At 33.1% G+C, this 21,791-nt stretch overlaps 2 protein-coding genes across 2 annotated transcripts; one reads left to right on the forward strand and one right to left on the reverse strand.

The window, feature by feature from the left end:
* The first annotated feature begins 1,769 nt into the window (after nucleotides 1-1,769).
* On the forward strand, nucleotides 1,770-2,885 carry LOC126678497 (F-box protein At4g00893-like). Its single transcript, XM_050373392.1, has one exon. The coding sequence runs from the start codon at nucleotides 1,770-1,772 to the stop codon at nucleotides 2,883-2,885; it is 1,116 nt and encodes a 371-aa protein (XP_050229349.1).
* Nucleotides 2,886-3,027: 142 nt separating this feature from the next.
* Nucleotides 3,028-7,463, reverse strand: LOC126677165 (histidine--tRNA ligase, chloroplastic/mitochondrial-like). The gene is made up of 11 exons (XM_050371655.2): nucleotides 7,021-7,463; nucleotides 6,843-6,938; nucleotides 6,617-6,705; nucleotides 6,284-6,413; nucleotides 5,846-5,938; nucleotides 5,479-5,553; nucleotides 5,134-5,251; nucleotides 4,543-4,685; nucleotides 3,755-3,883; nucleotides 3,347-3,510; nucleotides 3,028-3,267 (listed from the first exon to the last, which is right to left on the reverse strand). The coding sequence occupies exons 1-11, from the start codon at nucleotides 7,354-7,356 to the stop codon at nucleotides 3,129-3,131; spliced, it is 1,512 nt and encodes a 503-aa protein (XP_050227612.1). The 5' UTR covers nucleotides 7,357-7,463; the 3' UTR covers nucleotides 3,028-3,128.
* Between the last annotated feature and the right edge of the window lie 14,328 nt (nucleotides 7,464-21,791).

Consider the following 21,791-nt stretch of genomic DNA (forward strand, 5'->3'; position numbering starts at 1 on the left):
ACCTAATAATTTAAAAAGGAACAATTTAATCTTTTTATTTTAAAATTTTATATAACAAATTAACCCTAAATTTTATATATACAATAAATTAACCCTCAATTTTATATTATTAATAAAAAAAATTTAAATTGAACAGACTCACTGGTTTGTTCTTTTTCTTCAAAAACAGACCGGAGCCACTCCGGGGAGGAGGAGAAGACCGGAGCAACTCCTCTTCTCCAGCGGTGAGGAGAAGATCAGAGCAGCTCCTCTTCTGCTCCTCCTCGCTGAAAATTGAAAAACAAATAATTGTATTTTTAAAAAAAGGTTCAAAAACTGATTTCAAGTTCAAGATAAAATTGATCCGGTTTTTATTAATTTGTATCAAATTGAGAGGGTAAAGTGATCCTTTGTTCAATTAAAAATGTATTATACTATATTAAAAGAAATTGAAAGTATAATTACAAAGTTTATTTTTGATAATTTAAAAGAAAGTGTGCTTCTGAGAGGAATTGAACTCACGATTTAACAATTTGCTGGCCAACTTTTATATTATTTGAGTTATAGCTCATTAGCACCACAAAATTATTAAGATTGAAGCTGTTGAGATGGATGTTCTTGCAACATAACCCAGTTAAGATGGTACAGTTTATCAAATGCATCAGGACAGGGTACACTCATCGACAAGGTTCGATATTTCAAGTCGAACACTTGCAGATATGCTCCGGTCGTAAAATATATGGAATTGTGTTTAACTCTTGATTCTGCCGCACAGTCACATGCCACGCCATGTCTTTTAGACAGAAAAATGGTTGAACTCCCAATATCGTCAGTTTCTCTCCAATTTTGGATCATCGGATCGAACTCAAAAACGTTGAAGCAACGAGGTTCATCGTCGGAAATTTCCGTTCTTATTTTTTGAACTAATAGGAGCTTCCCCCGACAATCGATCAAATAATTTTCAAAATGTGGCAGAAACGGGTGACTAAATAAACAAAATTCCAGTGTAGTTAACGGCGTTACCCGAATTTGATTTCCTTTGAAAGAAACAACCGCCAGAGTTTTTGTATTATTTGTTAAACAATACAACTTTCCGTCACCGGACACTTCAAACGACGGTGAATCATACACGCGAAAATCTGAATCTATCGCTTCGCCTATGTTCATCTGATGCTGATATTCGATGAAATTTTGATGACCGAATTGCCAAAAGAGAATGAAATCCGAACTAAGGAATAAAACTTGAACATATAAAGCAGGTGGCGGTGATAAAAATAGATAACAGTTGCCGAGACGGCGGTTTAGTTGCGGAAGCTTAATATTTTGGGAAGTGTTTGGATTAAATAGATAATGATGTCTCGTCCGATTGTTAACTGCTTCCTCTTCTAACACCATCCATCCATGAGAAGAAGCCAGTAATCTTTTATTTTTCATCTCTGGAATTTCTTTTGTGTAAAGTTTATTTTCAGAAATACTATAGAATCTCTGTTTTTCTTCATCTGCGTCGTGTATAATCAGCCATGGATATGATTGATCATCAATCATGGCGGCCTATTTGATTCCGCTGTTGCTATTAGCCGTGGCCTGTTTCGGAAAATCTTATTAGCTGCTGCTGTTTATATATCAAATTTAAACAAAACCATTACTCTTTATATATATACTAATTGATCCTAATCCGATTTGGTTAATGACTCTTTGATTTTTGTACTACAGTTGTACTAAAATAATACTCTTTAATTATATATATATATATGTCCTTTTCTTTTCCCAAAATTGTAGAAAGAATTAAGATGAAAAAAGAACTGGCTAAGGAAGAAGAAAAAGAAAAGAGATCACGGTCTGAACTGTTACCTGAAGAGCTCTGGATTATCGTTGCTGCATATGCTTTTCGAGATGATCCATCTGCCATAGCTAATCTTCGCAGTGTTTGCAAATCTTTGAATGTTTTGATAACTAATAATCAAAATTATATTGTTAAACATTCTGTTCCTCGTACTGAGCATCAAATACCTAATTACTATACCCAACACCCCTTCCTAATATCACTCAGAGGACAGCTTTGTGACTTTGTTTTTCGCAATTATACTTTTCAGATGCAATTTCCAGAGTTAGCAAGTTCATATATTCGATTTTCGAAATTCGGTTGGTTTCTTTTATCTCGCGGGGATGTTAATAAAACCCATTTTTTCTTCAATCCATTCACCAGACAGAAGATTGAAATTCCAAACTCAAATAAAAGATTTATGAGTATGTGTTTTTCTTCCTCTCCTTCTTCTTCGGATTGTCATGTTTTCGGATGGACGGCCGGTTTAAAAAGCTGTGGCGTTATCAAACGTGGCGAACAAGAGTGGAATTTCTACGGAGAATTAGAAAACTCTCTAGAAACTAATCAGCACCATCCCATATTTTATAAAGATCGTTGTTATTGCATGGGTGATCGTTATACCGTGGTGTTCAATCTAAAAAACAAGTCACTAGAGGTATTACCTAAAAGTCCTTTCTGGCATTGTTCTGTTACGGATTATTATTTAGTAGCAGATGAAGAAGAAGATAATTTATTGGCTATTTTCGTGCCCGGTGATGAAGGTAAGATCGAGATCATGCGTTACGATCATTCAGATCAAATATGGCGAGAAATAGAAACATTGAAGAATAAAACGTTATTTCTGAGTAGGACTGCATCTTTCATAAAGCAGGCTCCAGTTGAATGTATGAAGAACAGGATTTGTTTTCCTAAACTTAGAGATAATGATTATATTGTTTACTCGTACGAAAATGGAAATTATTGTTCTTTTTTGGGTGATTGTCGAAACAAAATCCCCGTGGATTTAAAGGCATTGCCAAATTGCGCATGGATCGAAACAGTCACAGCTCCCACGTCTTGCCGTGAAGAGTTCCAGTGGTAAATTAACAAATTAATCATGCAGCAAAATCTCAACAACTAGAAGAATTCTCATCTTAGTATTCTGTATTAATTTTTGTTTTCTTAGTTTGTAGTCATGATTTCAAGTCAATTTTTCCCTTTTTTCCATTGTAAAAGAATATACATACGTAAAATCAAGAATTAGTTTTGCATTTATTGGTCTCAAACAAAAATTATACATCAAGAATAATAATACATAACAATGATAAAATAATCAGATATATTATCATTGCAGCTCATTAAGCTTAACTTCATATTGCTCACCGGTGGAGAGGATTTTGACACAAACCATACCCTTTTGCCACTCGGAACTCCCTACCAATACAAGCCTCTTTGCATTTACACGAGCTGCTCGTTTGAATACCCTGAAAGATAAGTAGCAGAATGTATGAATTAACAAACGAAATACTTTTAAACCATGCATCAATCGAGCGGAGTAAATACCATTTAAGAGGTTTATTTTCCAAAACTAAATCAACGCTTTGTCCTTTCTCTCTAAGTACGGTAGCCACGCTAGCAGCTGCTCCTTGAAGATCACTGTCTAGAGCACATACAATCACCTCGACTTGAAGGCTGAGCTCCGGCAGGAGACCCTTCTCTTTTAGTAGCTGTCACAAAAGATAGAATAGTTCTTAATGAAGGACGAGAAATATAACAATAACAAAACAAATCTGACAGCAAACTAACTAGGACAGGTGAGAATGGAGAAAGATATTGAAGAAATCTCATACACCAAGGTCAAGATATTTGCAGAAAATGACGCATAAGTTCATGTAATATTAAAATACTCATATTGGCAATTAAAAATCATCATTAAGAAAAAGAAGAAAAAGAATAAGACTTTCCACTTACTTCAACTATAACAGCATCACCAAATCCAAATCCACAAGCTGGAAGATCATCACCGCCAAAAGTAGAAAGTAAGCGATCATATCTCCCACCACCGCATATGGCTCTCAACTTTCCATCCCTATCAAAACCCTAGAAGAAGAAAAGACGATTTGCATAGTTACACAAAAGAACAATTTCTACGATTTCACAATGAAAAAAGGAGGATAGAAAGACCACAAAAATCCAAGCAAAGCTTTCCACGTCACCGCATATTTCTTTATGTTAGCGCGGTAACTTTTACACAGGATGAGCTACATGTATCCACTTTTTCACCAAACAAAGCGTCGAACGTTCTTTATTTGCACATATTTTCAAATAAGACTCACCTTAGTAACACCTTTACTTATTACATGAGCTAAGTGATGGTATACATACTCATATTCAGACCTAAGCTATGCAAATTTGAGGTACCTTAGTTTGAATGGGGTCTTTGAACACTAAAGCTACAGTAGCGAACTAGAATCACTCACAACAGGATCGTTGATACGCAGCTCTTAATGTTTAGATTATACTGTTAGATGTTCATGTATTAGTAAACGATATACATGTACACCAAACACCGCAAAGTGTCACTTATTCATCCAAGGTAGAACATTTTAAAATAGATGTAGTAAGTAGTAAGTACTATTCTTCCAAAAGAGCACCTACGATGAAGTTAAAAAATAAAAACACAAAATAAGCTCTGAAGCATCAAACTGAAAACAATAACCAAACTTTGCCTAATAAAAAGACAATATCATAAACCTTACCTCAAAAACAATACCAGTATAGTAGGCAAGACCACGGACAACTGAAGCATCAAACTGAATCCACTCAGAATAACCAAATTTTTCAGCAAGAGAGAAAAGTTGTTTAAGGTCAGCAATTGCTTCCCCTGCATCTCCAAGTATTTCTACATTCACAAAAGCGTTTGCACTAAATCAGAAAATAAGACATGCATTCTCTCTCCTTGATAACTTTGTATTAGTGATTCAGGATCTAAAGGTACCACATGGCTATTCTACATATTAGTTTCAGAGGAGCAGATCTAGTTATCAATGCAATTTAGTCTACACGCTAGAGGATTAAAATGTTAACACAGCAAAAAAGTGAGGCTAGAAATTCTCAAGAGGCAACGATTTGCATAAAGAGTGTATGGTCCATCAGGAAAATTTTCAGGTAACTCTTTTGGCTGTGACTATAAGGATGACCCAATTATCATCACTAATGACACGATTTCTTCTGGTTATATTATGTTGTAGTGAGCAATGAACGCTAGCAATAAGCAAGAAAATAAACTTATAGTCATTGGCTAAAATGAAAAATTCAACTAACTTGTCAAACCATTTGTTGAACCCAACCTTCCAACTTTGTCAATGACTTAATGGAAAGGACTTGCAGTAGCTCCTCAATAGCTTGTTCTGACATCCCAACGGATTTCAATTCTGTCTTAATTTCATCTCTAGAGATCTTCTCAATCTGTTTGATGGCCCCATCAGCCATGCCAAAAACAAGGAAAATAAGTTGACGCGTCCAATTTGAAACAAACATGAAAATGAACAAGCATCGGTACACATGAAGTGACCATCAAAATTCACATAGATACAAGCAAGGATGGGAGTGTTGTCGTTATTGCTTGCTTCTAGCAACCCCTAAGGGAGTGGACAAAACTTTCATCTCAAAACATGAATACTTAAGTGACTAACCTTGTCTATAATGATGCAGACCTTGCCAAACATATTGTCAGAAATAGAATAGCATCTTAATACTTCCTGCAAAACCTGTAAGAAAGATCTCAAAAAGTTAATGCAAAGTTTTGAGCATGCAACAATTAGTTAATGCAAGTGTTGAGCATGCAACAATTAGTTAATGCAAGTGTTGAGCATGCAACAATTAGTTAGTGCAAGTATTGAGCATACAAATCCAACATTAAGACCAGATCAGATTGTCCTTGTTGCCCTTAAAGATATGAAAACAATGGCAACAGCAAACAGTCCACTTATAGATAGAAATATTATGATAAAATGCAACACGAGAAAAAGTTCACGTTCCTCCAAATACAAGATGCAACACCTTTCGGCTAGAAACTTTGAAACCAACATCTGCTGCAGTAATACCAATGCGCTTGAAAAATGTGACAATAGAAGAGATAAGCTCTGCTTCAGCCTACAAAATTAATAGAGAAAATATTGTTAAAAGAAAGCTTCATCATATCTGAATAACAATAAAACCTGTAAATTTACAGAATAAAGGAATTGAAGAGGGAGACAACAATAAAGAATACACTTTCGTGATCTACCTTGAGGGCTTTACTAAAGGTCAAATGTTGTCCATCAAACATACAAAGATTTAAATCATAGGTGCATATATTTGTGTATCAGGGTGAAAAACATGCATATTTGAAACTTGAAGGAAAGGGAGGGGAGAACATTTACAAAAAGAATTAAATCCTCGAAAATATCTTGAAACAAGTGATTCCTTGATTGAGAATTTTAGGTTAAGAGTACTTACTGTAACTTCAGGGACACCAATAATATCCATGTTCCACTGGTAATGCTCACGACGACGACCTCTTGTCATCCTCTCATATCGCCAACACTGTCCCACAGCGAACCATTTCAAAGGGAGAGGTACTGATTTTCTGAACCAAAAAAGACATGGAGATCAAACTCTGGGATTTGCCCTGGATACAAAAATCATAGGCAAATAAATACATGAACAATAAAATTTCTTTCGCAAATTAAAATCAAAAATTGAACATGACAGGGAAAGCGTAAAATATAATAAAAGGCAGCATATGCTATTGAAAATCAAAAGCAGCGCCATGGATCATAGGTTTAGTACCCTTTCTGTATCACTAGCCTTGCCAAAGATGGAGTGAGCTCAGGCCTCAATGCAACACGACGATTTCCACGATCTTCAAAGCAGTATAACTGCACCATTAAACAAGAGAAAGAAATTGTTCCTGAAGCAATTCTAAATGTGAACAAACTAAAGCAATTCTAAATGTGAAATACACAAAACAATCTCACTGCATAATAAGAGTAACAATACAGCAACAAAATCAAACCTGGTCTCTAATTTCTTCTCCAGCTTTTCTAATAAACAATGCCTCTGATTCCAATACAGGAAAATCAACCTCCTCGAATCCGTACAGCCTCGACACCTTTAAAATCAACAATAAACACATAAACACGGCATATAATATAATATAAATATATATGGTAGGAGTTAGAATGAGAGCTAACCTCTCTAAAATTGTTAAAGAGCCAACTGCGGAGTCGCATTTCCTCGGGAGGAAAATCTCTGGTTCCTTTAGGAGGATTGACATCGATTTTTTTAATTGAATCTTCGAGGACCGGTGGCGGAGCTGATATGCCCCCGGACCTTCCTCCACCTCCGCTTATTTCGGCTGGAGGGTAAGCGGAGACTACAGAGGAGAGAGTTCTAGGGTTTATAATGGAGAGCTTGCGAGGTGAAATTGAGGAATGAGAGAAGTGAGTTAAAGAAAGTATGAGCGGTTTAATGTAGAGACTAAAGTGTGGTTGGTGAATTACGTGGAGTGAATATCTGATCGGAGCCATTGGCGGTGGCCGGAAAAACGAATTTCCGTTCAGCTCGGTGTGGTTCAGCAGTGGTGGTGGTGGACTCTCAGGCTCAGCCTCTTGTTTCTGCTAATTTTGCTGCGCCTGCGCGCGCGTAGAAGTGTTAATTGGGGCTTATGGGCCGAAAACATTTTGGCCAACTCTAAACGCCCACAAGATATAGGCTGGGTTGTTAATCATGGATGTGTGGCCCAAGAGATGTAAACATAAATTATATTTTTAAAATATTATATAAAGATTGTAGTATAAATATTTATTTTACAATTTATTTATATTTTATATTTTTAATTCTAGAAAATTAGTTTTACCTACTTTAATATTTAGAAAAAATCTGCAAATTAATTTCATAGTGTGAGAATTTCCGTTGGAAATGTAAACAAGCAACTAGGGGTATGCATTCTATATTACGGTGCCATTCGGGAGTATTGAGGCTAAAACCACGGAACATAAAAAATTAAAACTGAACCATAATTTTAAAAATAAAAACTGAAATATACTATTATTTGTACTAAAATTAAAAATAGCCCAAAAACCAAAAGTTCAAAGTAATTTTCTCGCGAGATCTTAATCCATAATCAAATTGGCCGTAACCCTATAATTAATTGGCAGAAGTCTAGAAAAAAAATTGCCTTAAATCTAAAATCCTGAGAAGTTTAGAATCTCACATTGTAGCACGTGCTAACAATTGTATTAAATCGGCAGTTTTTAAAAAAATTTAAAAAGCAGTTTTTATAAAAACGAAGAAAGTAAAAATGTGGGCAGTTAAAAAGCAGTTTTATCATCTGACAATTTTTGTAGAGACTCCGTAGATAGAAGAAGAAGAAGAAAAAAAAGGTAATGATTACAACACCCGACAAAAATCAACAAAAATCCAAAATCTTTCAGGAGAAAAATAATGTCAACATCCTAATTTTTGGAATACATTTGTACTGCAACTTGTGTTTTTCTCATTTTTCAACGTTATTTTAATCGCAATTTAATTTACTATACAGGTTTTAGTTTTTCAATTACAAAAGCTTTCTTCAAATTTTTAAACGTTTTCAAAATATTTGTTTAAAAACTTTAAGGTTTTTTACATTCTTTGAAAACTTTTCACAATCGTTTGATTATTTTTTAAAATATATTTTGAGGTATAACCATCTAGCACGCTTACACACTCAAAGGCACCAGCCGTTTTCTAAAACATAGGAAATTTGGCACGTCCAGTGGAACTATTCACCAAGAACTCGCAATATTTTGATAAAAGATGTAGATGACTCTCAAAAGGAGGATAGTGCGCCTGCAATAGCATGGCCAGAAGGAATCATTCATACTGTGGTTGGACAGTTCAAAAAATTACTTGCGCCTTTAAATCATGAAAATAAAAAGCGCCACAAAATGTCATTCTTGTAGTAGAACCTATTACTGCAGAAGAAAAGAGGAAGGAGAATATAATTAATGATTCTACAAAACTATCATGGTTCAAATGATAGATAATTTTAAAAAAGATGGAAATGAGGCACGAGAAATGGAGGAATAATTTAAAGAATAAGCCAAGGAAATGCAAACAAGATGGAGGAAAGATCTAGAGAAAATGCTAAGAAAATCAAAAAATAATTCAGAAAGTACTCCAGAAAAAATAAAAAACATCACAAGATCGTGATAAATATTGTAGAGAAAATGTAAAAAATTTTGGCTTAAAAGGAAGACTATCCAAATAAGAATTCAAAACAAGCAGAACTCGGGGGGCATACTTTTGATAAATGCTTAGAAAGTAGTAGAGTCAAGTAAGGCATTTCAACCTTCTCCTATTATTAATCTTGTTTTTGAGGAAAGGTATGTTCCTCCTCATCGTAAAACTGAGGCGATAGACACTCCTTACAAGGAAGCTTTCCATCAAGGAACGAAACCACAATATTTTCGGACATACTAATGTTAATACACAATATAATGTGTATGATGAAGGTTTTAACCATGTCGGAAATAATTGTGTTGGAGTCCCAAGAGCAAACATCGCTCCAGTGCCTGTTTTGCAACTCATGTAGTTCCAACCATATGGATATTGATGCTGTGACAGAAATCATTCAAACACTCTATTGTCCCGATTGAAGGCAAGTTAGAAGGTCAGAGTTCCACAAACCATGTCCTGAAGAAATTGACAAAGATAATCCATATCCAAAAGGTTATAAAGTTCCTGACTTTTCTTTATTCTCAAAAGATGAAGGCCAATCAACGCTTGAACATGTAGCAAGATTTACTATACAATGTGAAAAATTGACAAATGTTTTTAATTTTTCAAATCTTAAATTGAGATTATTTTCTATTTACAGGAGCGGCATTCACTTGATATTTCATTCTTCATAAAAATTCAATTTTTACTTGGCAGGAAAAAAAAGGCAGTTTCACACTTAGATTTTTCGTTGTTAAATAAACCGATCATTTATTCGTCCCTAATTAAATTAGAGTCGCTCACGGCCTAGGTAAATACATTCAATAATCAATTGCAATAGTGCATATTTGTTTTAAGGCTAATCCCCTTGGAACCCCTCCATCTGTTACCCCAATTCGATTGCACTTTCAACGTTGCAAAATCGCTAATTTTAGCCAAATTATGGCTTTTCGGTTTCAATTGCACCCCCAAATATCAAACTGACCTCTTTTTACTTGTAAAATATTCAAATCAATACTTTATATTTTAACATGTAATTTTAATAGTGCTAAATGTTATATTTAAAACAAAAAATTCTTTATTTCAAAAATTATAAAACTCAATAAAAAAAAATTTAATACAACCAAATATTATTGATAAAATTAAATTTAGATCGTTTCTAATATATTAGAACTTTCCACCAATCTGAAAAATTTCTGTCGTTGGAGAACGGACCCAACTGGGTCTGTTCATCAATGGCGATGAATAGACCCAATTGTGTGTTTTCCGGCGACGGGTGGTTTTCGGGGTGGCGATTTCCGACGGCGGAAGTTTTTGGGGCTATTTTAATTAACTATTAGCTTTAAATAATTCAAAAAAGTTTAAATAATTTTTTTTAAATATAAAATTGTATTTTTTTTATTTAAATAATTGAATTTTATTCGTCTTTCCCGTGACGAACACGAGATGAGTTCGTCTCGAGGAAGACGAACGGGTTTTAATTATTTTTTTTAAATTATTTAAGTGAATTATATTTTATAAAAAAATTTATTAATTTTTAAAATTTTAGGGAAGATGATTTTTTAATTTTAAAATTAAAATTGGGGACTATTTAGAATATTTATTAAAATTTGAAGTATTTGAAAAAAAGGTCAATTTGATTTTTGAGGGTGTTATTGAAACCAAAAGGTGTTGATTTTAATGTTTGAGGGTGAAAATGAAACGGAAATGTCATAATTTAGATAAAATAAGTTATTCTTCAACATGAGTATGCAATCGAACTGGGGTTAAAAGGTGTGGATTTTCAGAGGATTGGCCTTGTTTTGAGAGAAAATGGTCAAATATGCCCTCCATGTTTAGCCTGAGGATCAAGTTGGCCCTCTATGTTCAGAAAGGTGTTAAAACAGACTTAATATTTTTTAAAAAGCTCAAATAAACTCATCTTTCTAACACCGTTTGAAATCCGTCAATTCTTACTTAGCTTGACTCTGATGTGGCTTTTTGAACATGAGGTGGTTCAAATATGTCTTCAATGTTTAACTTACGGTTCAAATATGCCCTTCATGTATGAAAACGTTCAAATTTGTCCTTCATTAATGAAAATGTTCAAATGTACCCTCTATGTATGAAAAAGTTCAAATACGCTTTTTCTATAAGAATAGGTTCAAATATGGTTTCGTGTATTAGATTCAAATATCACTAGTAAGGATAAGCAAAATTATCGATCGACCAAATTAACCGACTAAATTGGTGACTTTCAATCGGTTTGATTATAAGTTTGGGTTTAATCAGTTCAGTTTTGAAAAAAAATACAGATCTTTTCTTTAATTTTGTTTCGGTTTGAGATTTAAATTATCCAAACTAATCGAATTAGCCAAATTGTTTTTTACTTTTTTGTTGTATTTATGTCGATTTCGAGTTTTAGTTATTCTATCCAAATTAACAAAATGAGATGGCCTATTGAAGGCTTAAAATATTTGTTATCAAAGGACATTATTATAACCTGATATTAGCATGTAATTGAGTAGATTCTAAGAAAAATACAATCACTCTCGGGATCGATTCAATTTTAAAATTTCAAGTTTGAAATTTAATTCCAACTCGACAAAATATCATTTTAGAGATACGAGCTCAAACTCGATAGGATAATTAAAGTTCAATCTCTATTCGACTTGATTATATATATAAATAATTAAAAATTATATTTTAAAAAAATAAAGATATTATTGTGTTTATATATATAATAATAAAAAATAAAAAATTTACTAAAGCTTGACTAAGCTCCTAGGCTTATTAAGCGGAGCTCAAATTCAATTTGAACCTTTTTATATATGAAGGACGTATTTGAATTTTTTTTATACATAAAGAGCATATTTGAACTTTTTAGACATGAAGGACATATTTGAATATTTTTATACATGAAGGGCATATGCACTAACCATATTCAAACATTGAGGGCATATTTAAACCACTTCAACTTCAATAAGCCACGTCAGAGTCTACCTGAGTAAAAATTGACGGTTTTTAAAATGGTGTTAAAAGGACTTATTTGAGCTGTTTTGAAATATTAAACATGTTTTAGCAACTTTTCAAACATGGAGGATCAATCTGCTCTTCAAGCCAAACATCGAGGGCTCATTTGACCCTTTTCCCCTTGTCTTAATAGAAGAAAGTTTGTCCCCGTCTCTACATTGTCGTTCCAAAAGAAAATTAAAGAAAGTGTAGAGGAAGTTTCTTGATTGCTGGCCCGTGAATAATAAACATAACTTAGAAACACTTAAAACGACAACTGAAAATTAACAATGATTTAGTATTTGGGGGTCCTCCAAGAAGAGAAATAAATTTAAAAACAAAAATCAATTCTTCATCTCTATTCGAGCATTCCCGAAAAATAAGGAGTATTAAAATTTTAGTGTTATTAAATTTTTGTGTCATTTTATTTTGACCAAAATAATTAAATTCATTTTAATTTTGATACTAATCTTTATAAATAATGAAAAAACTTCTAGTAATTTCAGATCAGATTAGACACATCATGAAAGGCAAAAGGCTCACTTTAGCCCCTGAGGTCGGATCAAAAGAATAAATAAGCCCCTAAGGTCGAGGTTGGCTCACTTCACACCCTGTGCTTGTCCAAAACGGCTCACATCGCACCAAAAATTTAACTCCGTTAATTACTTCTGTCAAATGATGACGTGGCATATAGGCAAAATGTTCAAAAAAGTCCTTAATATTTAAAATACTTACCAATTGTATACTTATAATTTTTTTTAATAATTTTCACCCCCTTTTTCATTTAAATATTAATAATTCGAAAATATTTAATATTAAAATATTTATTAACACAATCGAAACACAATTAAACATTCCGAAACAAAATTAAACGCTTGGAAATCCAATTAAACGCTTCAAAATCCAACTAATTAAATTTAATTCACCCACCGTAAACCACACCGAAAAAAAACTTTCCAATTAAAATTAAAAAAAAAACATTAAAAAAAACTCACCGGAGAAGACGAACTTCGTCTTCTCCGGGATGTTCTTCCCCATGGAAGAACAAATCTGTTCTTCCATAGGGAAGAATAGCAGCTGTTCTTCCCCAAGGAAGAACAGCCAGGTCGGCTGTCTTCCTTGGGGAAGAACAGATCCGTTCTTCCCCAAGGGGAAGAACGATTTGTTGTTCTTCCTCTTGGGGGGATCGTTCTTCCCCAAGAGGAAGAACGATCTGTTTTTCCCCAAGAGGAAGAACAACTCATGTTCTTCCCCAAGGGGAAGAACAATGGGTTTTAGAGCAGAACCACCGGTGGTGGTTCTGCTCTAAAATAGTGACGGCGGTGGTATGTCCGGAATTTTTTTAAAAAAAAATTAGACGTTTTTCGGCGATGATTGGTGGTAGTGTCTCCGATTAAAATAAATAATTTCTGAGAAAAATTTATTTAATTTCTGAATAAATTTTCCGGCGATCGATTTGTTTAATTGGATTTTAATTTGATTAATTAGGTTTCGACGTGTTTAATTGAGTTTCGATAGTTTAATAAATATTTTATTTTAAAATATTATTAAATTATTGATATTTAATGAAAAAGAGGGTGATAATGGTTAAAAAAGTTATAAATATAAAATTTGGTAAATATTTTAAACATTAAGGATGTTTTTGAATTTTTTCCATACATGTCATGTCATCATTTAACTGAAAAACAGACGGTGTTAAATTTTTGGTGTGATCTGAGCCAGTTTGGATAACGTCAAGGGATGAAGTGAGCCAACCTCGACCTTAAGGGCTTATTAATTCTTTTGATCCGACCTCAAGGGCTAAAGTGAGCCTTTTGCCCATCATGAAATAAAATATTCAGAAAAATGAAAATTATACCTATTATTGATATAAAAAATTGCTAAACTCATCCTTAAAGTTTCTTACCATTAGCTTAAAACACTTAAATATTATCTTTACTATTTCTTTTAGTACTTGTGGTTCTTTTCATTGAAATTTTGTCGTTTTGGTTGACGATAAACAACAAAGTTTATTATAATTTTGTTCATAAATGGGCTATGAGTGTATAAAATAAACAGTTAAGAGACTATTTAAATATAATTTTTTTGTTAGAACTAAATAAGATTAAAATCAATAATGTAAAAAAATCAAAATGGATTTAGCCTAAAAATTAGTATTTGGTTGCCGCGAAACGTCAATTTGATATGATATTTCATCTCAAAATTTCATCATTAAACTAATTCCTCATTGCTCGTAATTTTCAAATTCAAAATTTAATACTATTTTACAATCAAAATAAAACAAGAATAAAATTTTCCTACTACCTAGACAGTAGGAAACTCCTGCAAACTGTGTGATGGCAGTCTCTCAAGATGCCACCGCACAGTTTTATTAATTAAACAAGAATTGGTTAATTGGCCATTTCAATTCCTAGTTAATTAAATAGAAATAAGTTAATTATCAGACTTTTAAAACATATTTGAAATTATTTCGGTGACTTTCAATTGTATTTGCTGCACTATAAACCAACAACTTCTGTACGTACTTTTTTTTGAATTATCTAATCATTTCTATTAAACATATTTCAATAAACAAAAAAATATAAAAATAAATTTCAACAAATTATTCATTGGATTCAATTCTCCTTACATATTAAAATTCCATCTTCTGAAAATATATAATCATAAAATAAAACTTTTGTAATAATGATAATCACTTGAGCTAAACCACAGACCCAAATAATGCCTTTAATTGTTAAATAAAACTTTTGCAGAAACATTTATCAAGATTCTAGTTATGCTGTATAGTTTAGGTTTAGGATTAACATAGTAAGAGAAGTACAAACAGAAGTTGTTGATTTATAGTGCAGCGAATACAATTGAAGCTTGAAAGTCACCGAAATAGTTTTAAATCTGTGTAAAAAGTATGATAATTAACTTGTTTCTATTTAATTAACTAGGGATTGAAATGCTAATAAACCAACTCTTGTTTAATTAATAAAACTGTGTGGTGGCAGCCTCAGAGACTGCCACCACACAGTTTGCAGGAGTTTCCTGCTGCCTAGGCAGCAGGAAATTTTTGTTCATAAAACAATATAAGTTAATTCAAAATTTAATACCCCTACACTATAACCAATATATTAAGGGCATCCATGCAACCTGATTTTAATAGAATGGTGAATTTTAAGGTCAAAACCTACAACTTAAAACTTTACAAGTTAATTGAATCTTGAATATCCTAAGAGGTCAAATTAAGTATGACATTATTACAATATATTGTAAGCTTGAAAAGTGCATGTGATTCACATTCACTTTTGTCATTTCATATATAATATGAAATTTTAATTCGGTGCTCCAAAAACTCACATGTGAATTATAATTGTTTAGTAGTTTTTGTATTTATAGTACCAAACTCCACTTTCATCATTTTGGGATGATACTTCTAGGATTTTTCTTGCTAGTCAAGTTGTTAAGGCTGGATGTTTGCTACTTGAACATGTGCAATAACTAGGGCCAGACGGGGCCTTAGCAGTCGGCCGCTCCGCACCTCCTTCAGTCAGTACGGAACTAAACTTTCGATTCCATATATAATTATTTTTAGCACTAAAATATTAAAAAAATTATTAGGTCGGATGAGATATCGTTTAATCTCTCAAAAAATTCAATTGACTTGTAGACTATTTATTTAGAAGGCTTCTAGCTAGGCGGAAGGAATGATCGCATGCTTCTGCATTCCTCTATCTCCGCTCCGGTCTCTAGCTATCGAACATTTATATATTTTATTTCTTTTAAATAGTTATGATTTTTATTAGCTTTACTCTTTTTTATGATTAACATTTTGGTACTTTTGTTTAATGAGGTCGCTGCAGCTATAAATATAGATTGATTTTTTTTGTCAGTAATTTCTTTATAAAATTTAAACATGCAAAGCCTTATTGTTTGAAATTTGATTCTAATTAGTTGGTGTCTTTTATTGATTCTGCGATTTCAATTTGTAATTCAATGATGGAATTCTGAGTTGTACTGTTATATATAGGCTAGCAAGCAGACACATGGTTTGATTGTGTATATAATAGTGTTTGATCCGAAAAATCATCTGATAAAACAAATGTGCATTTGTCAATATATTTAAAATATCTTTCATACGGTTATAAATTTATGGAATATATTTTAATTATCTAAATAAAAAAATAAAATTTATCGATAAAGGAGATAGTTCTGTACTACTTATAAAATATAAATGTAATGGTCCATTCATTTATATCGTTGGAAGTAATGCATATGGACGTAGCATTTGTATATGACTTTACAAATACTTAATGAGAGTTGAATTAATCTTTACATATGGAGTACATTTAATAGTCTAGTGGTGTTTTCATAAATTACACACTAGATCTTCTCAACTTTATTTTATTTACAATAAAGCATTTAAGTATCACTTTTTTCATTCCAATATATTTTTTCCACTTAAGTATTGATAAATTATTATCGACTGGGCTTTTTACGGGCTCCAGACAATAACTTGAAAGAGACAGAGAGACAAAGGTCAAAACGAATGCCGGTGAGGGATTCCGGCAATTCGCTCCGACACACAAGTCAGTTTTTGTAAGAGAATAAAAAGAAGAGAAAAGAAAAGAATCATTGAAAAAGAAGTAGAGTATTAATGGCATGCATTGATTGTATCATGTCATATTTACATCAAGACAATAAACATTTGTGATAGGAAATTTTTTAACTTTTTTATTATTAATTTTTCCACATGACTAACGCACCATTTGTTTGTTGCACGAATGACATGACGCAACGGTTGCGTACAATAATTTTTTTCAAAAGTACCTTTAGGGTTTGCACGTAAGGTGCCTTTTATATAGGTTCACCCCGTGCAAGCCTGATGTAGCAGCTTTTTTCTCTTTTTTGGTCTCCTTATTTCAGTTAGCTGACGCGACAACTTCTGATTGCATCTCGAGTGTTGTGTCAAATACGTGATATGCAAGAAATAATTGTATCTCAGTCTATAATCGGTACGAGTTCTTAGTTTATATCGCGTCTTGGATACTCAATCCACCCATACACCAAGATACCCTGATGTCTTAAGTCATCCTGATGTCTTTTTTCCACTGATATTAATGTGTTGTGGTGGTATTTCAGTTCGAGTCCCCCTAATGATCAGGCTGCTTCGCCCCTTTCATGTGTTACTACTACGTTATCAGCTATATTTTTATAATTACAAAAAATATGATTAATATTTTATTTTATAAATATATCTTTATTTTTATTTTGCCCTTATTCAATACTATGATTAATTGACTTTCTTGAAACAATAGCAATAAATAGTAAATTTTAAATAAAATAAATATAAAAAGATTTATATTAAAAAAAAGTTAAAATTTTATAGTTACCAAACCAAATATTTTTCATTTTTTATTATTCTACTCCAACTGAAATTTTAGTATAAAAATCTAAAACATTTTTTATGAGCATCTTTTCTATGATAATACTAGATCGTCTAGCCGAATTAGGTGTTAAAGGTGGAATATTTAGAGTTAAATCAACAGAAATCGCAAGTTGCAGAGGTCGGAATTTAAACCTACGTATCCGGTCTAAGCATCTTCTACTTAGTAACACCAAATTAACTGGATAAGGTAGGATTATCCAGCTTGTGTGACTGTCCAAAAGTTTCATTTGGTCCAGAATGTCTATATCGCACATAATTAAGTTGGGCGTTGAGTTTGTAGAATAGAATGAATCTATACGTCATTGATATTGTAAGCCTCCCCATAAAGCCATCGAACGATTATGGCAATGTTATATGGTACATTTCCTTCCCAAGTCAAACTGTTTACTATATTCGTTAGCCTAGGGTTTATATATATGCCAATAAAAAGCAAGATTTGTTTTCATTTTTTTCTTTAACATTTTCCCATTTAAGTTCAGATGGTATAAGGGTACGTAGTGTTTGCAATTGTTGTTGCTAGGAGTGTCAAAATGGTTCATGACACGATAATACGAACTAACCCGTAAATTTGGCGAATCCAGGTTGAGGCTTAGCAGATTCGTGTCAAAAACGTGTCAACCCATTTATGACACGAAATAAATGTGTCGTGTCACGGGTTGACTCGCGAACCCATCTAACCCACATAACCCGTTTATAAATTCTATTATTTATAATAATATAAAAATAAAATAGTTATAATTATAAAAAAATATATAGTATAATAAAATTACTAAATTAATTATATTAATATAAAAATAAATAAATTATATTAAAATTTTATAATTTGAAAATTAATTGATAAATTTGAGATTAAAATTATATTTATATGATTTAAAAAAAATGTTAAGTGGGCCATGTTAGTCGTGTCGCGTTAGCCGTGTAATCGTGTTAATCGTGTTACCCATTTATCTTAACGTGTTAATCGTGTCATGTAGTGTCACTGATTTAAAATTTGTGTCGTGTTAGGGTTGGGAATTTTGACACGATTAGTTAAATGGGTCGTGTTCGTGTTGACCCTAATCGTGTCAACATAGTGGGTCGACACGACACGAACACGACCCGCCAATCCATTTTGACACCTCTTGTTGTTGCATTAGTGAAAAGAAATATTGGTAGGTGAGGTAATTAGTTAATTATGTTTTTTTTGTCAAAGGTGGTAATCGACTTTTTAGAGTCTCAATTGTTAGTTTGTTAGTTATCGAGGCGTGGTTCGAACCCACAACCTCTTGATGCACTTACAGATGTCTTAGTCATCCAAGTTAGGCCCACATTGATAATTAGTTAATTATATAACAAAAGTTTTATTGACGTACGACAAAATTACTTTTTTACGTTACCACTAATAGATCAGATATAATATTTATTTTTTGTTTATGTATTTGTATTTGTATTTGTATTCGTTTTTGGTATTATTATAAAGGCTGGTCCTATTTATACAGTTAAAAAATATTGTAAATATTGTTGAATATTCATTTGTTATTTCCTTTCCTTTATTTGAAGATTATGAGGCTATTATTAAGGGATTAGATTTGTATAAGCAAATCTCTGTAATTGAGGAATCGTAGCTTAATTCTAGGACTATGATTATTTCCTTGTATTTCTCTATATATTCAGCTTTGAGTAAAGCTAATAAATCATATCAGTTTTTTATCATTTCAAGATGGTATCAAAGCTATTTTTGATCCACTACACTTTGTCTTTCTGTTTGTATCATTCTTAATCTTGTGAGTGTATTAAACCCATAAAAATGAGTGATAAAACTCTTCAAACAACAACCTCTAAATCAGTTCCTGTCATTATTCAATCTGAAGGAGTTTTTAATGCAGGAATTGTTCTAAATGAAACAAATTATGACATATGGTCTCAATTGGTGGAAATGCAAATTGCTGAAAGAGACAAAATCTCTTATATTCGGGGCAAGACGAAGCCACCAGCTGAATCAGATGAAGGTTATGAAAAATGGTATACAGAAAATCAAAAGGTAAAAAGGTGGTTGCTCATGTCCATGTCTCCAGAAATCATGAGACGTTATCTACGCCTACCCACTGCCTTTGAGATTTGGAATGCTTTGTCAAAAGCCTTCTATGATGGAAGTGATGAATTACAAGTCTTCACCTTGAACCAAAAAGCTTTCTCAGCAAAACAAAGTGGCAGAATTCTCTCAGTGTATTACGGAGAGCTGACTGAAATTTTTCAAGAATTGGATCATCGAGATAAAGTGATGATGAATGATCCTGATGATGTCAAAGCATATCGTAGATCTATTGAACGATTACGCGTACATATTTTTCTCGCTGGATTAGATGAGATGTTTCATCAAATTCAGAGAGATATTTTGCGCAAAGACCCGATGCCCAATTTAGAAGAATGTTACTCCTTGGTTCGACGAGAAGTTGTACGTCATACAACCTTAAAAGGTGATTCTGATACATCAGAATCCAGTGCTATGGTGGCTAGAAATCGGTTCGTTCCAGGCCATCAAACACAATACAAGAAGACAACCAATGGGATCGACAAGTCCTCACTCAAATGCACTAACTGCAACAAATCTGGTCATATTAGAAATGGTTGTTTTGACTTGATAGGATATCCAGAATGGTGGGACCATAACCGCTCAAAGAAAAATTACAAAGGATCTTCTGCGGCAGTAGCTGTTGAAACTAAAGCTGAGGAGGAGGCTGTTATTAAACAATCATCTGCTTTGGTAATGGCTGCAAACGATGAAGGTAAGGTTTTAAATATTTCTACACCTGTTTTGAATAATACTTGGATAATTGATTCAGGTGCTACAGATCATATGACATTTGATTCTAGACAGGTTTCACCTCTCAAAGTATCCACCCAAAAGTTTGTTTCAACTGCAAATGGAAATTCAATCCCAGTCCTTGGGGAAAAATCTGTGAATTTAACTAATACATTTAATTTAGATTCTGTTTTAGTTGTTCCATCTTTAGATTATAACCTTTTGTCAGTTTCTCAAATAACAACCACTTTATCTTGTGTTGTAATTTTTTGGCCTGACTTTTGTGTGTTTAAGGACATCAAAACCAGAAAGACGATTGGTTGTGGTATTAAGCGAGGAAAGCTGTATTATTTGGACTTAGAATCACAGAGTACCAAGAGCTTACAACAAGCACTCAAAGTGGACAATATTGGAGAAGTCAAAAGACAGGAAGAAATATGGTTACGACATCGAAGGTTTGGGCATGTATCTTTTGGGTACCTTAAAAAATTATTTCCTACTTTATTTGCAAATGTTGATGTTTCTATATTTAAGTGTGATGTTTGTGAACTTGCAAAGAGTCATCGTGTTTCATTCCCAGTACAATTGAATAAAAGTCCGATTCCTTTTATGCTTATTCATTCAGATGTTTGGGGTCCGTCTAAGGTTACTACATTAGGAGGATCAAGATGGTTTGTAACTTTTATCGATGATTGTACTAGGATGACATGGTTATGCTTGATGAAATCAAAAAGTGAAGTCAGTTCAGTTTTCAAAAATTTTCACAAAATGATTGAAACTCAGTATAATACAAAGATTCAAGTGCTTCGGAGTGATAATGGCGGAGAGTATCAAAATTCTGAACTTCAACAATATTTTAAAGCTCATGGAATGATCCATCAAACCACCTGTTCTAACACACCTCAACAAAATGGAGTTGCAGAGCGTAAAAATCGTCACTTGTTGGAAACTGTTCGATCCTTATTAATTGAATCTCGTATGCCATTATCATACTGGGGAGAAGCTCTTACTTCTGCAACATATCTAATCAATAGGGTCCCCTCAAGCACTATTAATTTTAAAACTCCTTTTCAAATTCTCAATGAAGCAGTTACAGCTCCAATTCTTCCTAATTTATCTCCTCGTGTTTTTGGGTGCGTAGTGTTTGTTCACCTTCACAAACATCAACGCACCAAATTAACTCCCCATGCTCTGCGATGTGTCTTTGTTGGATATGCCCAGCATCAAAAGGGATATCGTTGTTACCATCCTCCAACAGCTCGAATATTTGTTTCAATGGATATAGTTTTTCATGAGGATAAAATGTATTTCTCTGAGCCTGAATGTCAGGAGGAGTATTGGAAGGAAATTCAGACTCTCAGTCATGAAGAAATTGGCGATGAGGGAAACATAATATTTGATTCTAGTGATAAAAAGGTCACTCAAGATGAAGATAGTATTATGTCTTCGAATCAACTTGAAGCTGGAATTCTTGAGCATATAGCTCCTCAAGCTGACATACCACACCAATCGCCTCTTGAAGGTTCTCCTGAGCCATACGTGAGACAATTACCGCAACG

The sequence above is a fragment of the Mercurialis annua genome, linkage group LG4, assembly GCF_937616625.2.
Source record: "Mercurialis annua linkage group LG4, ddMerAnnu1.2, whole genome shotgun sequence".
Classification (NCBI taxonomy): domain Eukaryota; kingdom Viridiplantae; phylum Streptophyta; class Magnoliopsida; order Malpighiales; family Euphorbiaceae; genus Mercurialis; species Mercurialis annua.